The sequence below is a fragment of the Gopherus flavomarginatus genome, chromosome 10 (assembly GCF_025201925.1).
Source record: "Gopherus flavomarginatus isolate rGopFla2 chromosome 10, rGopFla2.mat.asm, whole genome shotgun sequence".
Lineage (NCBI taxonomy): Eukaryota > Metazoa > Chordata > Testudines > Testudinidae > Gopherus > Gopherus flavomarginatus.
Genome location: NC_066626.1, coordinates 46,106,787 through 46,124,999, shown reverse-complemented (window position 1 = coordinate 46,124,999; position 18,213 = coordinate 46,106,787). Strand labels below are relative to the sequence as shown.

Genomic DNA, 18,213 nt, shown 5'->3' with positions numbered 1-18,213 from the left:
TTCAGCTTGGAAAAGAGCTAACTAAGGGGGATATAGGAGAGATCTATAAAATCATGAATGGTGTGGAGAAAGTGATTAAGAGGCAGCAAGTTTAAAACAATCACAAGGAAGTACTTCTTCACACAATACGGTCAACCTGTGGAATTCGCTGCCAGGTGATGATTTGAAGGCCAAAACTATAACTGGATTCAAAAAAGAATTAGATTAAGTTCATGAAGAATAGGTCCACCAATGGCTATTAGCCAAGATGGTCAGTGATATAACTCCACGCTCTGGGTGTCACTAGCCTCTGACTGCCTGAAGCTGAGGGTGGACAACAGAGGAGGGATCACAAGATGATCATCCTGTTCTGTTTATTCTCTCTGAAGCACCTGGCACTGGCCACTATCTAAAGAGAGGATACTGGGCTAGATGTACCATTGGTCTGACCCAATATCTCCATTCACATGTTCTCATGGGGAAGCTGCAGTTTCTTGGGGTAGAATTAATGAAAATTACTGGAGTATCATTAATGAAAATCCCTTTGAAAGTAACAAATTCTGGAGAAGCCTCTTCCCAAGGGAAACTGCATGTAAGGTTTGACCTGGTTAAAAAGACCTACCAAACAAAGAATTGAAAACTGTATAAAGTGACCATCTTGATGTGGAGAGAAAGAGGTCACTTTCATCTGATCCAAGAACTGACATGAGACTGTGACCAGAGGGACAGTCTCTGCAAGAGGACCTGAAGTACTTTAAATCTGCTAGGACCTGCGTGTGGAAGATGGATGATACTTGGTAAGCTAGGCATGCATAATATCTGTTTATTGTTTTCAAGATATGTCTTTTCTGTAATGCTTTTGCTCAGAATAAATAATACTTTGCTTTATGAAGGCTGGCTGGCCTTTATGAAGGCTGGTTAACCCTGTCACTGGCCCTGAAAGAACAGGATGTCAGGTTCTGAACTAAAGTCAGACCTGCTTAAGTGATCACAGTGAACTGCAGGAGGAATTGCAGCCGAAATCACCAGTCAAGAAGGAGAGAGTTGGAGGACTCCACTCCAAGACAGGTGATGTAGGGTGCCTTCAAGGAGGCCATAAAGTGGTCTCAGGTGCAGTCACCTCAGGAATTGTAACGCTGGATAACAGCCTAAGCTAAATCTGCAGTGAACACTTACTCTGTGCAGTGTGTCTGATGGACACAAGAGCGCAGTACCACCTGCTGTAGCAAAGTGTTTCCTGATAGGACAAGAACTGCAACAGTACATCTGTTGCTACTGGAAAAATGTTTGCTCTGCAGCACATAGACTGAAGGCAGAAGAAAATGGTAACAGAGAACAGTTTCTAGCAGGCTAATTCAGAGTACTGGTCACATTGCACATGCTCAGTGCAGCCACAGTCCTTCACTGCTACTTTGTTTCTTCTTCTTTTTCAGGCTCAGCAATAAGTAAAAGGTGTATGTTTGTGACTTCTGACCTGATAGTGTGGCTGTCAGTTAGGAAGTAGGTAGTGAGCCTAGGAAAGGGTTTTCTGAGTCTGGAGGGCTGTACATGTGTATGTGCGAGGAGGGAAGGCTGTATTAATGACCATCAATTGTCAGGAACTTGTTTTTATGTCTTATCCAAAAAGTGGGCACCTCCAGAAATTCTGAAGATGTTGTCCATCTGGGCTGAAAGGTTAATAATAGTCATACAGGCACTAAGGATTTGGGTATGGCTCACTCAAAGAGGAAAATAAGAACAGAATTAGTTTTTAAAGAAACAAAAAGAGAAGATTAAAAGGAAAAAGAGAAATGGCAAAAACAAGGAAAAAAAGACACAAAGAGGAAAATTTCAGTACAGTGAAGTTGGGATGAGAAAGACAGATGATGCAAAGTGGGGAGAACACAAATGTAGGTGAGAAAGGAGAGAAGACACAAATATAAGGGGTAGCCAAAATTAACATAATGCCTTAAAAACTAAAGCAAACTAAGTGTATAGCACAATTCAAAACTTCAGTTCATAATGAAGCCCTATTGCACCCATATACTGAGATTTTGGAGGACTGATCCTAAATGTTTGATTTCCTTCTCCAAAGAGTTGAAGGGACACTTGTCAGGGTTGATGCTTGCTGAAAAATCACATTTTATAGAATGTTCTCTTGGCACTGAAAAACTACCAACAACTTAGAAAAAAAACATGCAGCTGTATTAAATCTGCTGCTCTGAAGCCTGGTGACTCATCCTACTCAAACCCAGGATGCTGGTATTTTTGTGATTTCAGAGATGCATGTGATGTATCTCATTTGTCCCGTCACGCCCATACTTTTCTTGCCTGCTCTATTTTAAGAGCTGGGAAGATAATGAAATTGACACGCATCCCATTGTGGTCATGTGGGCACGCATTCTGCAATAAGAGATTCAAATATACAGCCTCATAAAAAGCTTGAGTAAATAGGAACTGTGTGTGAAGTAAAGGGATGGAACTAGACTGAGACCACTTTTCACAAAGCCATTGAGTAGGCACAGTTCAGTAAAGTTTTCTTTTCTAACCAATCTGTATGCTTACCACTTGTATACATTTCTTCAATTTTAAGACAATTTACTGATCTTACAGATACCAAAAAATTGAAAAACACTAGTTTTTCACATCAGCCTGGGAATGAGTTTAGAAATCACGTTTAAAATTTGTTTATAAAAAGTCTCACAAAAACAGTTACTAGCTTTGTGTGTACACAACCAAATTATGTTGGAACTATGTTTAAATATCATACAGCCAAACTGGTTAGAAATAGGTTTTTGTTGGAATCATACTTATGGAGAGTTTTAACAATCTACATTTGGTCCTCCGTAGATGGGGCTAAACAAACTTACTGAATCAAATGGAACAAAGAGATTGACTGGAATCTGAACCCTTCCAGCCAGTCAATGCACCAAGGTAATACTACGTTCAAGGAGACTACTTATAAGAGTATAGTTGACAAGATTTAGCTCTGTATATCAATTTTCTCTCAAATAAAGTAAATGAGAGTTGCGTGGATAAGTGAGTTTATTAGGGTGAACCTTAATTGTTCATTACTTCTGATTGTTTAAAATTGTGACCATAATATATTACATTAACTTACAACTTAGACTATTTGATTCATATGTGAGTATGTGTATGACAAACACAGAATAACATTATTAAGGTTGCAAAGTCAAGCACTCAAAAATTAGGAAATGCCAGAATTAAGGTTGTCTATACAGTGCACTGTGTGTGCATTGTGATATAGTCTTTAATTACATGATCACATACTATTTTTACCACAATTCCCATGCTGCACTCAGTGCACAAAATGGTTGGTGCTCACTTGAGAAGATATTTAATATTTTGTTTTCTCCTCATTGCTTAATGTGTGCACCCAGACCTTATTTACTGTATACTATTCAAACTGCACTAGATGGAATTATTAATTTCCTCATGGGCTTTTCTACAGTGCTTATCGTTATAGTATCTAAGTGCTTCACAAATGTTAATGAATTTATTATCACAATGCCCCAGTGAGATGAGTGGTTATTATTATCCCCATTTTAGAAATAGGGAACTGAGACACAGAGAGATTAAGGTCAGAAGTATGAACTAATTTTGGGTGCCCAATTTGACACACGTAGGACCTGATTAGTATTATATGTTGAAGTATAGCTCCCCATTGACTTCACTTGCAGCTGTGAGTACTCAGCACTCCTGCAAATTAGACTTCACAGTCTTGGGTCAGACACCCAGAAATTGAGGAATGCACAAAAAAAGCAGTAAGTATCCTTTTCTTCTTCGAGTGCTCGTCCCTACATATATTCCACATGTGGGTGACTGGCAAGCAATACTCAAATGTGGGCAGGAGCAATGATGCAGGATTACAGATGCTTATAACACTGCAGATCCAAAGGTGTCAGCAGAAGAAGCTTGGGCCAATGTGTAATACTTTGCAAAAGTGTGGCAGAACTCCAGGTTTCCACCTTACAAATGTCCAGCAGAGGAACTTCTTGAAGACATGCAACTGAGTTTCACCTGCGCTCTAGTAGAATGGACCCTTACTTCATCCAGGGGGAGAGAGATGCGCCATCCGATAAAGCCAATGGATGATACATCCAAAAATCCACTTAGAGAGTCTTTGAGAAGATATTTCTTGACCCAGAGCTTGCTCTGCTACAGCAACAAATAGCCCTAGGGATTTCTCAAAGAATTTTATCTTTTGCAAATAGAATGCCAGTGTTTGTCTGACACTGAGAGAAGGAAGTTTCCTCTCTTCACTGAAAGCATGAGGCCTTGGGAAGAAAACCAGTAAGTGAATCCATTGATTTATGTGGAATTCAGCAACTTCCTTTGGGATGAATTTTGGATGAAGGAGAAAGGATCTTTGTGGAATGCAGTATATATTGGGTACCTGTAGCGAGGCGGTGTGGCTCCCCTCTTCCCCAGGGAGGGTTGAGCCCCGTCAGTCACCCTCCAGGGCGGAACCACTGGGAGGAAGTCCCGCCCCTCAAAGGGTCAGGCTGCGACCTGGAAGGATAAAAGCCAGGCCCCAGCCCTCAGTCAGGGCTTGGCCGCCGGCAGGAGCAGACGTGCCCGCTGACCCTCATCACCGGGAAGCCGCTGAGGCCCGAGGCCGGTACAACGAGGAGCTGCCGGAGCAGCCCCGCAGTCACTACGATGAGGAGCTGCCCAGCAGTCGCTACGATGAGGAGCTGCCGGAGCTACCCCGTCCTTACTACGGCCCCGAGGAGTCGCCAGACCAGACCTGGCCCGCCATCCTGGAGGTATTCCCGGACCTACCGCCTTGCCCTGACTGGGAGGAACCCATGGTGCTGGACGCCCCAGTGGACCAGGTAGGAACCAGGGGGGGAGGCTGGAAGTAGCCCAGGGGCAGCTGACTACAGTCAGGCTGCAGAAGGCCCTGCGCCTATGTCAGTGTGTTTCGGTCAGGACTCCCCCCCACTGACCGCCACTAGCGGCGTCAGCCGCTACTAGGGCCCCGGGCTGGAACGCAGAGGAGTGGGTGGGCCTGCGTTCCCCCTGCCACCCGTAATCGGGTGGCAGACTCCCCCTCTATTGGCTTTGCCACTGCTCTGCCCTGCCTCAAAGGGCCAGAGCCAATAAACTGCTACTGTGCTTGTTGGTGTCCCGCCTGACCCAAGGGCTGGGCCCCTATTGACTTTACCACTGCTCTGCCCTGCCCCAAAGGGTCAGAGCCGAGAAACTACTGCTGCATTTGTTGGTGCCCCGCCTGACCCAAGGGCCGGGCCCCCATTATTTAACTGTGTCGCTGTTCGGTCCCACACACAGGGCCCGAACCGCCAGAGCAGACTGTGGTCCCGAGGGCAGAGGCCCTCTGACGACGAGACGAGGCCGGTGTGGCTCCCCTCCTCCCCAGGGAGGGTTGAGCCCTGGCACCCCCTCATCCACAGTACCCCAGGAGGGACCCCAACTCACCCATCCTCCTGACCTGCATAATTGTGACCAAGAAGCCAACTTTCATAGATAGGTCAGATATGGAGGACACACCCAATGGTTCAAAAGGAAGCTTCGTACGTGTTGAAAGTACAAGACTGAGGTCTCACTGCAGCATTGGCTTCACTACTGGTGGAAGAAAGGTCCTGGTCAAAACTTTTTGGGATCTGGTTGATACTGAGTTAGTAAAGATATGCACTGACTGTTGCTAAGTGAACTCACAGTGAGCTAATTGAGAGACCTGACAACTTGAGGGTAAGGAGAAAATCTAAAATAGCAGGAATACCTGCGCTCACTGATGATATCTGGTTCTATTGTGCCCATGTAGAGAAACCCTCCAGTGGCTAGGTAACATTTTCTGGTAGAATCTTTCCTGTTGTTATTAAGAGTAAGTTGTACAGCCCCAACATGAACACTCTAGGTCTGATGTTCTAGGTCTGATATCCATCCAAATACGAAGCCGTGAGTGAAGAGAATCCAGGTTGGGATGCCTGAACCTGCTGCTTTCTTGAGTTTGCAGGTCTGGGAAAGACTGAATGCTGACAGGCTGATGGACTGACATTCGTAGGAAGTCTGAAAAGCAGAACTGTCTGGACCAAATGGGTATGATAAGAATGAGTCATTCTTTGTTGTGACGAATCTTCCATAGAATCCTGGATAGTAGCGGGATGGGAGGGAAGGCATACCTCAAGTGGCCTATCCAGGATAATATGGGACATCACCGTAAAGTCCTGACTTTGTGCTGCTCTAGAAAAATATACATTGAACTTCTTGTTCATCTGGAACACAAACAGGTCCCAAGATGGTGTTTTCCATTGTGTGAAGATGATCAGTATTGAATTGTGTAATTCCCATTTGTGATTGGTCAAGAAATGTCTGTTGAGGCTGTCTGACAGCAAGTTCTGGACACCTAGGAAGTACATTGCAGATACTGTGATGAAGTTCTGGATCCACTAGTTCCATAAGTTGAATGGGTGAATGCATACTAGAAGGGATTTTGCCCCTGCCTGTTTGTTTATATAGGAGAGGGTCGCTGTGTTGTCTGACATTTCTCAGATATATCAAGATCGTATAAGTTGAAGGAATTCATTGCTGGCTGGCCTGACTGCTCTTAGTTCCCATGTACCTTGTGCTATGTGACCATCCAAGGGGGACCATCCAAGGATAAGTCTGGCATGTTGAGTGTGGGAGGTAGGAAAGGGACTCCAATACATATATGTCTGGGTTCATCCACCAGGTGAACAAAGCCCTGACATTGACAGGGGTTGTCTCTATAGAGTTCATGGTGTGCCTGTCTGGCGTATACACTGAGCAGAGCCAGGCTTTCTGACAACAGAGCTGTAGCCTGACAAATGGGTTACACAGGTAACGTGTTCTAACATGGAAAGACAGGCCTGGAACGTTGTTTCAGGTCTGTGAGATGACTTGGGTTATTAGACTGCTCATGGCATGGTATCTGTACACAGGGAAGAAGGCCCTTGCTGTGGCTGAGTCCATGGTCACCACTATAAAGTATATGATATGCGGGTGAATCAGGGTAAACTTTTCCACATTTTGCAGATTCCAAGGATACCAGGAGATGGAATAATGACAAGGTTGCTGATAGTACTTTTAGGCAAGAACTGTTAGAAGTCAGTGACCATTTTTTCTTAGCTGTGCTGTCACCACTGGAAAGACCTTCATGAAGACTCTGGGTCTGCTGCCAGACCGAACAGGCATACCCTGAACTAGTAATGTTCCTGATTTATCAGAAAACTATAAAAACCACTAACAAACTAAATACAATTATATTTACAGAGATGAAGACAATTTTGACGGGAGGAGGATTCTGACTTAGACCATGTGATGGTAAGAAGGAACTGGAGAGATGGTCACATTGCAGAACACAAGGGAAACCAAGATGCAGGTATGGATCAATGGACACTACTTGCAAGATTTTTTCAGCTTCAAGCGAATGAATACCCCATGCGTGGAATACACAGAGGGACCAAGCACTTTACTTTTCACTGAGCTCTAATAATCAATTATGAATTCCAGAACTCATCAAGTCACTTGTTGTTATACATATTTTTTCTAACCTTCTAGGAAACAAATCTAACACTCTGGTAATTCTAATCATTTCAAACTGGCCCAGAAGACCTGCTTTGATATTCAAATCAATTGGCTGTGTGATTTTCCTTCCTAGTAGCATTCCTTTATGCTAGATTTACTGAGAAAAGCCATACATTTAGTGGCTTTGCTATTGAAAGTGAAATAACGAAAAGAGAAGATATTCAGAATTGCTAAGGTCAGCAGTGCTCACATCAAGGATACATTCTTCTTCAAAGGTGTATTCAAGGACATGGATATCAGCTAGCATTTAAAAATAAAAGATGGGGGTTTGATTTCTTTTTCACACAGCGTAGCTCCACTGTCCTCAACACTGTGATTTACTCTGGTGTAAGTGAGAAGAGAATACAACTGATAGCTCCCATGGAAAGTGTCCAGAGATTTTAGAATACTTATATAGGGCTCAATCATGACTTTGCCATGAGCAGCATGTACGCACAGGCCAGCATGTTATTGCATTGCCTCAAGAGTGGCTCAGAAAACAGACTGTCTCAGAGAGTCCCCTCCTCATTACCACTTGCTCACTTCTTGCTCATCTGCATAAGAAAAAATAGCTCTGAGCAGGCAGCTTCCCTTCTGTGCCGATACCCACCATGTGGGTAGCTGGCGCAGGGAAATATGGGGCACCTTTCGCCTCTTTCCCTTATTAACTGTTCCTGAACCTCAGTGTAAATACACTGAAGACCAGATGGCAACTTCAATTCTGCAGTCATTTCCCTAGATCACTAGAATTTTCTCTCTCATCCTAGCATAACCTGATTCCTCAAAGGCTTCAGATCATCTATATCAGCCAACATGAAATCTCACAGTTCAGATTTATAATTAAATAGATTATAAGGCCAGAAGGGACCAATGTGACCATCTAGTCTGAGCTCCTGAATAACACAGGACATAGAACTTGCCCAAACTAATTCCTGCTTGGATTAGAGCAAGTGTTTCAGAAAGACAGCCAATCTAGAATCTAAAATTTCCAGTGATGGAATCGGTACCATAACCATTGGTAAGTTGTTCCAATGGTTAATTAGCCTCACTGTTAAAATATGTGCACTTCATTTCCAGTCTAAATTTGCCTAGCTTCATCTTCCAGCCATTAGATCTTCTTTACTTTTGTTTGCTAAATTAAAGGGTCCTTTATTATCAAATTTCTGTTCCTCGTGTAGATACATATAAATGGTCATCAAATCACCCCTTAACCTTCTCTTTGAGGAGCTAAAGAAATTGAGCTCCCTTCAGTCTTTCAGTATAAGGCGTGTTTTCCAAACCTTTAATCATCCTTATGGCTTGTCTCTGAATCCTCTCCAATTTATCAACACCCTTCTTGAACTGTTGACACCAGAACTGTATTCCAGTAGCAGCTGCACCAGTGGCAAATACAGAAGAAACATGACCTCCCTACTTCTACTTGATATTCCCCTGTTTATTCAGGTGAGCTACTGTTGAGCTGATTATCTCCCAGAATCACCAAGTCTCTCAGAGTTACTACTTCCCAGGATAGAGTATCTCATTCTGCAAGTATGGCCTACATTTTTGCTTCCTAGAATCATGACTTTATATTTGGCAGTGTTGAAACACATATTGTTTGCTTGTGCCCAGCTTATCAAGCAATCCAGATCACTTTGTATCAGTGATCTATTCTTTTCAATATTTATCACTCCTCTGATCTTTGTGTCATCTGCAAACTTGACCAGTGATGATTTTATATTTTTTTCCAGGTCATTGATAAAAATGTTACATATCGCAGAACTAAGAACTGCTCCCTGCCGGTCCCTATTATAAATATACCAACTCAATTATGATTCCCCAGCTACAACTGCATTTTGAGACCTGTTAGTTTTTAACCCACTGAATGTTTGCAATGGCAATTGTATATAATTTCAATTTCTTAATCAAAAGATCACGCAATAGCAAGTAAAATACCTTACAGAAGTTTGAGTGTATTACATCAATACCATTACATTTATCAACCAAATTTGTAATCAAATATTTAAAAAGATATCAGGTTAGTTTGACAAAATCCATATTCCATAAATCCATGTTGACTGGCATTAAGTATATTACCCTCCTTTAATTCTTTATTAATCAACTCCTGCATTGGCCACTCCATTACTTTGCCCAGGATCAATGACTGGCTGACAGATTTATAATAAGACCTGGGTCATCTTGTATACCTTTTGTTAAATATTGGACTAACATTAACTTTAGTTTGATTGTCAGTTATGGAAAGATCCTCTTGAGGCTATGGACAATTATTCCTTTGAATTTTTATTTAAGAGCTAAAATCACAACTGAAACCAGGATACTGTTAGTATTTTACAGCTTTGAAAGAACTATTTCTTGAAAGAAAGTTAAGGGGGGGCGGAAATCCATTTCATACCACAGTGCCTGACTGAGATCTCCATTGTACTGTCAAGACAAGCCATTCATTAATCTGAGACTGGTGGATGTGACATTTAGAGAAAAGAAAATAGAAAAAAAAACTACCTTTTTTCCCTCTCAAATTAATAGTCATAGTATGCGATTTTAAAAACTGCTGAGCACTAGCTTCACTCTTTTCCCCTTAAAATCCATGATAAAATTCCCATTGACTTCCATGGAAGCTGAGGTATGCCACCATTGAGCACTTCTGTAACTTCTACTTGTACTGCCCAGCTTAACATGGAATTGTAGTGATAGTTACTGATGTTTGTATTTAGAAAACAGCATCTTTTCATAAATATTGAATTGTGTTCTCTCATTGTGCTTATTTTCTGTGAGAAAGATAAAAATGTCAGCTATCATTAGAATTTTTAATTAAAATTCAAAAGCAGGCAAAAGAATGCCATTCAGTTTTTGAAGTTCTAGAAAATGTCCACTTGTTACCCTTTTGACAAATCTAGTCCTATTGAATCAGTAACTCTTTTGATAACTTTGGGTCAGACTGCTAACTTTGGGTTAACTCTGATAACTTTGGGATCAACATCAACACAATTTTACTTGCATCTATTTTCTGAAAAAATTAAATTACAAACAATTTAAGATTTAAATCAGTAATTCTTACGTTCATCCTCAATGTAGCCCTTCCAGTCAAACGGAGTCACTGTTATATTAACAAATGTACCATTTTCACCTATTGTGCTGTTAAAGTATGAAGTAATATTTGTTTCCAGAGTAAAATTGTCTGGAGGCCACTGCAAGCATTTATGCCTCAAGTTGCCCATGAACAGCTGCAGCCCTATGAGTGCAAATACACTCAGGCAAAACACAGTCAGAATCATGACATCTGAGAGCTTCTTCACAGACTGAATTAGGGCTCCCACAATAGTCTTCAAGCCTGCAGACAGAAAGGGATTTTTATTATGATGCTCATCACATATTTAAAACATAAAAGTAACAATTTATACCGATAAAGTTAAAAATTTCATGCAGAAGCCCAAATAAATGGCTGTAATGTGCGTGAAATAACATTTTATGAAGAGTTTTATCTCTTGTGAAGATGAATAAATACTGAAAGTTTATGTTCATTTGAAATTGTGAATGTAAATGAATTGCACATATTCCAAAACACTTGTTTTAATGCCAAAACAAGTGATTTTGTTATTCATGTTTTACATGAATCTCATGTAAAGAAAAATCTTTCTTTTTCACCATTTGCCAATGGTAAATTTTACTATTTGCCAATGCCTCCTGTCCCAAACCTTTGCTAGTATCAGTTTTATAACATACTGCATTGTTAACAACAATAGTAAAGAGTTTGTTAAACAGCAAATGGGATCAGATTAAAGTTATAAAACTGGAGAGGGTTTGGAAAATAATAGAACTTTAAGATAATAAATCCCCCATGCGATGCCCATGCTATTCTTTATTATCTTATTCCTTTATCTTCATTAGTAAATCAGTGTTTCAAACAATTTTAGTTTTCACAGTCACAAATATCCATAGAAAATACTACATTACATCATACTGGTAAAATACATATGGGTAAGAAAACCTCAGGATTACTGATTTTTTTGTTGAATATGGAGAAGAAAGCTTGACATCATAAGATGCAAACCACACAGGCTGTAAATTGCAATGTCTCATGCAAGAATTTGTTAAACTCAAAGGCTGATTTCAAAAGGAAAAAAGCTAATGTTAAAATGCAAAGAATCATAGATTTCAATTAATTCTATTATCTTATGATTCCTGTTTTGTTTTGGTTTTTTTGGCAAGCAACAAGGCTTGTGTTAAAATAACGTGAATTGAGCTTCAGTGGAATGAAATTCAGCCTCCGTGTTTAACCTAGCTCTCACCTGGAATGACTGATATTGTTTTCAATGCTCGGAGAACTCTGAATGTTCTCAACGCTGAGACATTGCCCAGGTCCACAAACTCTGTCACATATCTGTAATAGGGGAGTTCACACACAAACACAATGACAGGATAAAAAGGAACAGTTGGGAGGTACAAGGGACCTAACACCTTACACCAGTTACTTCTTACCTGGGATTACAGAAATAGTTTTCAAAGCTCTCAATACTCTGAAAGTTCGAAGAGCTGAAACATTGCCTAGGTTTACAAATTCTGTTACATACCTGTAGGATTAAATCACAGTTATTCAGAATTTAGGCAGAGTTTATGCTACTTATGAGGGTCTTTCATCAAGACCTCTTTGGTGATTTTAGCTAATAAATTAAAAAGCAACAGTCAGCTGTTTACCTTTCACTGCAGTTTGCCTTGCATTAATTTGCCTTCATGGCCTTCAGTTAAATGTAAATGTCTCTGAAGCAAACCACAGTGATTTTACTTTGAAAGCACACAATTTATCTAGACTAGACTGGAAAATTGGAGCATACAGTGAAAGGGGTTCCTTTTATTCTGGTTAGAGAAAAATGCAGAACATCAAATTAGCTTCTATAAACTAACTGTACTAGTGGCTTCTGCAGTATATATGCTTACATTGGAAGATGACTACTACAATATTCATAACCTGCAAGTCATTTTTAGACACAGAAAATACATACTCCCAATAAGTTAGCTTGGAAATTTTTTTGGGTCTTCACTGACACTAATTTCATGGCCTTTTATGTTCTTCAATTAAAAAACAAAACAAAACTTACGCAAATGTAATGACAGTGAAATCAAGCCAGTTCCATGGGTCTCGAAGGAAAGTAAAATCTTCTAAACAGAAGCCCCTTGCAAAAATTTTTATAAGTGATTCAAATGTATATATTCCAGTGAAGGTATACCTGGAAAAAGTATCCAAAAATTAATAGAGACAAATACTAATTCTTTATAACAGTTTTATTTTCTTGTTGCTAAAAGTCTTAGGAATCAAATTAAAGATTCAGTTAATTTAAAAAATTGAGAATAAATAAAGTAAATAAATAATGTCTTAAAATACACTATTCACCATTATAAGTATCCTTATATTCTAGTACATTATTTGTGAAATACTTTTGACTTGCCAAGGGTGACTAGAGTGTATAAGCAGGTGCTCTTTTTTAGCAATTGTATAAATCTAAAGAAATAAAACATTAGTTTTTTACAACAAAATTCTATAATAGATGAAATTATAACTAAGGCCCATTTGGTCTATTATTGTTGTCCAACAACACTGTAAGATCAAGTTTTTTTATATTGTCTGGGTCACTAACTTCTAAAACCTCTAATATTAACACTGAACAATAGCATGTGCTTAAAGTCCCATTTCAGTAGGACTACTTATGTGCTTTCCTGAGTTGGCATCTATAACTAGGTGGCTCTTGTTTTACTACTAATGCAGCAGTATAATCAAATTAACAGTATTGTCCAGAAGGCATAAAAACACTCTCAAGATGCTACATCATGAAGATGAGGAAAAATCTTCATGTAGATTCAAAGGGCAATACTATCTATGAACATTTGCCTCATCTTTTTCTGTAGTCAATTTTTTTCTTTCTAAGAGCGGAAGATTTAAACCACAATAAATAGTTTTCTTTAGAGAAAAAAAAAACAGTAGTAGTGTCACATACTGACTCCTATCAATGTCCTTCACTGCAAATAAAATAATGGTTCCTAGAAAAATTCATTTCAGATCTATGGATATATTTAAAGAATATAGGTTTAACTTACTCTACATTCTTTGTCCATTCCGGAGGGCTTTTCATGGTCATAAACACACAGTTGGTCAAAATAGTGCACATAATAAGCATGCTGAACAATGTACGTTACAGTCAAGGAACATACAACAGCAAATTACAATAGCACATCAATAATACATTTTAATTTCAACCAAATTCTGACACATACAAAAATCGCATTGATTTAAGTGACAATTCCAGATTTTAATACAGTATTAACCCAGCAGTTTTCTCATTAGTAAATTAAACTTTATTAGCACTAAATTAACTTGTGGTGTAAGCAGAAGCAACTCATTTTTTTCCACAGTGTCCCTATCCAGTGCTTTGTGCACACTAAAAACAGTAACAAATCGTAACAATATTAAGCAATGAAATCTCCTCATCCCCACAGCTTGTTGACAGTAATAAATAGCAACTTCTTCCCCATCCCATTTGAATCCACTGGAATCTTCTCTAACAATTCAATAGCTTGAGTGAAAAGACAGGTCTTGCAGGATGCTCAGAAAATCAGAGAACCTAGTTCTCTTGGACCAAGGGAGGCAGCAAGTTCCAAAGTTGAGGATTCCTCACTGAGAAGAAGTTACCTGTAGCTCCTTTGTGGTGAAATTAGGAGGCCGTCAGCTTGTGCATCTCCACTGATCTGAACTGTCATAGTATTACATGAGCATAAAGAGTGTCTATAAGGGACCTAGAATCCTGGATAACTGTAGCAAGACTCACATCTAAAGGAAAAAGGTCTCAACAGTCTCACTGAGCACAAATAAGAATGGTATTTAATTATTGCTGCTACTAGTAGCAGCTGAGGATACAACACATCAGGTAGAAAACCTATGTAACAAATGGTCAGGCAGAAAATATACATAACAAATGGTGAATAAACTCTGTTTGTTTATTCCACCAAATAAGCCGAAATAGCCAACGTCTAGTATTCCATTTACTCCCACAATCAAATAAGCATTATCAAAGCACTGCCATCCACTTGATGAAGACATTGTACTCTCTGTTTCCTCACCAACTCTCCTAGAATTTGATTTTGAACTAGAAGAGGGCAGCAGAATGTAAACTGAACCCTGACAGAGAAAGAGCACGTCAGGGAATATGAGCTCCTGTGGAACACCAACAGAAAGAGAGATCACCCCACTGGGGCAGATGAGCAAATGCCCAATATTATTCTCTGTGACCTCTCAGACAGACAACCATCAGGAGCCAGTAAGAAAGAACTGTCACGGAAGTATGTCTTATTCTACCCATACTATAGTTCAATACTGTCTCATGGTCAATGGTAAGGAAAGCCACTGAAAGACTGGTATGAATCAGCATGGCAACCTGATTCTCATCCCAGTCGTCAACCAGAACAACTAGTGTAGCATCCCTACTATAGTAAGGCCTACAACTCAAACTGATTGGGGTTAAGGAAACCTGAGTATGCTACATGACTGCAGCTGCCTCACTACAACAAGCTCAGCAATGTTACAAAAAGAGAAGATTTGACTGAGGCAACAAGTGTTTGCAGAATTAGTGATTCTATGTAGTGTTGTAAGTTTTTCACTTCCATTGATACTAAACATTCAGCATATTTATCCAAGTGTTTAACAAAAAGTGAAACACTAAAATAAACAACAAACAGGAAAGTGATGTAAAATTACCACATGATGGCACCATAAGCTACAAAATGCTAGACTTTGTGCCAAACTTACTCTGGAAAATGTTTTACCTTTATTCATCTTTTATAAAAGATATGTTCCTACAAAACAGTTCATCAAAGGAGCTAATGTAGGGTGACCAGACATCCTATATTATTGGGATCATCCTGATATTAGGGGCTTTGTCTTATATAGGCAACTGTAGCCTCTAGCTGCCCCCCCTCCGCCTTAAAAAAGTGTCCCTATTTTTCACACTTGCCATCTGGTCACCCTAAGCTAATAATAGATATATCCGTTTGTAAGTATAAAACACTTTACAAATAAATTTGTATCCAAAAAGCCCAAATATGCTTTGCAATTTAAAATTAAATTACATGCTAATTTTTTTTGCCGTTGAACACCTTTTTAGGCTCTGAACACAGACTAAACTTCACTCTGTAGTTGCAAAGGGGAATATGAAAAGTACTATCTTAATGCACTAGATTGGTGTACATTGGTACTGCTGTTAGTAGTGCCTGACCATTTTCCCTGAGGTGATCAAAATCAGTAAAGAATGACCATACCTTTCAGAGTAAACATTCACGGCATGCATAGGAACTTAATTGCCCAGCTCCCATTGACATCAGTGAGTCTCAATATTATTGACTGGCTAACTTCATTAATTTTGAAGGTTATATTATCAAGCAAGCTCAGCATAGCATAACTGTTATTCTGTGACTCAGAATATCAAATGTAGCTACCATTGGAATACCCCTCACACACACTGTTCAGACAGATGCCAGGAATTCCAGTTAACATGCTCAGGAAACCCCTTTGATGTCTTTTTGTGGAGGTAGTCTCTTTGGTAGTCTCAAAGGGCTTGTGAATGCTAGACTTCAGGCGCCAATGTATCAATATATTTAAAACATAGTATGGGGCAGATAATTAAGTGTATAATACTATTAATGCTAATTATACATTCCTTGTTATGTACAGAATAAAATATTCTATTTTAGCAATATTTAGGAACCTCATTCAAATCTATTGAATACTTAATTTCTATTTTCATCAGATCAGTGATGTTAAACTGGTTTTAAAAGAAATAAAATGGTCAGGATAGCACTACTATATTTATATAGTTAGAGATAGGCTATATGAACTTAGTGATTACAATAAAAATAAAAAAAATACATTAAAAGAATGTGAAGATTGCAAAGTCAGGCACTCAAAAATTAGATAATGCCAGAGCTAAGGCTGCTTGTGCAACTCCTTTAGTGCACAGGACAGACTGTGCTCTGGGTATGAAGGAGAACTTCGCAGTGATGGAGGCTGTTGTCTGTAAGATCACATACCTTACAATTTATGCAACAAAGGAGCCAGCGGCCCTGATTCATTCCAAGAGCACACTCCAGGGGATCATCTCTTGACTGAAGAAGCTGAATAGCATGCTACAGATTTGGCATCTATCTTTGCCTCAGCAACAGAGTTTCTATGTGATTCTCAGCAAGTCACATAAACCAGAAATTTCATAGGTAGTATTAAGTGTTTCATATTTTCTGGGTACCTAACATGAGACACCTAGGGGCTGATTTGCAGAAGTGCTAAGTATTCAAAATTGCAACTGAAGTCAATGGTAACCCCATTCTGAACGAAAGTGCCATAAAATGCTCAGTATTCTCAAAAAACCCCCAGGCATTAGACTTCTCAAACTGGGCAATCAAAACTGACACCTTTGATGATTCTAAATTTAATCTTTGTGCCTCAATTCCCCATGTGTAAAATGGGGATAACAATACCACCACTCACAAGGGTGTTGTCAGATGAAATTCAATAATATTTGTAAAGAACTAAGGTGCTACACAATGAGAGCACGACAGAAAACACCCTCAGGAAGAAATTAGTAATTCTGTATTCACTGCAGGGCTTGGATGGCACTATATTGTGCATGCAGGCACAAACTCAATGATGCAGATAAAAAATATTGAAGAGCTACCCATTCAGTGAGCACCATTTATCCTGAGCATTGAATGAAAAAATAGCTTGTGATCATGTAATTAAAGACTATACCATAACGTATATACACAAGGGGGTCTCATTAAGGTTGTACAGACATTTCCAGACATTCTTTAAATGCAGTGTGCGTGTGTGACATATATGGATGAATTTATCAATTCCATCACATATGATGGATTCCACCATGTGGAACCATACTGCCCTGACCATGAGACATCAGTAGGGTTGGGCTCTTTAGATCCATATAGCACAGCCTTCTACCACTTGTGCTCAGAGATTAACTGGCAGCAAAGGCGGTTGTGTTCTATGTGGACCTGTCATTAGAGGGGGATAGACACACATTTTGCCAATAATTTCCCAGCTATTTTCTCACATCAAAGGAATGTTGAGACTGAGGACTCCTGGGTTCAGTTTCAGGATCTGTAGAGGAGTGTTTCTAGTGGTTACAGATCTTTCTGCTCCTGACCCTTCCCATCCTCTCCCTGTCCTCTTCTGCTCCAATGCCCCCTCCCCTACTATTATCCTACCAGATTCCATCAGTCCACTCCTACCCCTATGCCCCTCTGCTCCTATTCCCCCATCGCAGCACCTGCCTCTATCCCCTCACTATTCTCATTCCTTCTGCTCCTGCCTGTCTCCCTCCCCTCTGCTTTTTCCTCCCCGCCCCCTCCCATCTTCTGTATCCTTTTTCAGCTGTTCCCCCTCCCTTCCAGGCTTCTGCCCCTGCTCCTCTTCCTCTCCCCTCCATCCCAGTTCCTCACCTCTCAAGCATTAAAATGAATCAGCTTCCTCCTTCTCCTTCTTCCTAGGAGAGGGAGCAGCGAGAGCATAGGAGACAGAGCCCCTCTACTCTCAGTTCCTGTGCCTGGTGCCACAGCAGCCACCAGCAGTGGAGAGAATTAATTTCAGGGAAAGTCCTGCAGTCCCAGAGTGGAGCATGCTCAGTCATTTGG

At 40.0% G+C, this 18,213-nt stretch overlaps 1 protein-coding gene across 11 annotated transcripts in view; it reads right to left on the bottom strand.

Annotated features, from left to right (window-relative positions):
* Positions 1-18,213, bottom strand: part of LOC127030195 (sodium channel protein type 1 subunit alpha) — a 358,700-nt gene that overhangs the window by 95,103 nt on the left and 245,384 nt on the right. For 5 of the 11 annotated variants that reach the window (XM_050916249.1, XM_050916251.1, XM_050916254.1 and 2 more), the window contains 4 exons: positions 13,618-13,708; positions 12,624-12,752; positions 11,817-11,908; positions 10,586-10,858 (listed from right to left, as the gene is read on the bottom strand). In XM_050916249.1, the coding sequence (XP_050772206.1) occupies positions 10,586-10,858; positions 11,817-11,908; positions 12,624-12,752; positions 13,618-13,708 (585 nt within the window). Of the gene's footprint in view, positions 1-10,585; positions 10,859-11,816; positions 11,909-12,006; positions 12,099-12,623; positions 12,753-13,617; positions 13,709-18,213 lie in introns of all 11 variants that reach the window. The other 6 variants (XM_050916250.1, XM_050916255.1, XM_050916253.1 and 3 more) reach the window with 3 other exon arrangements.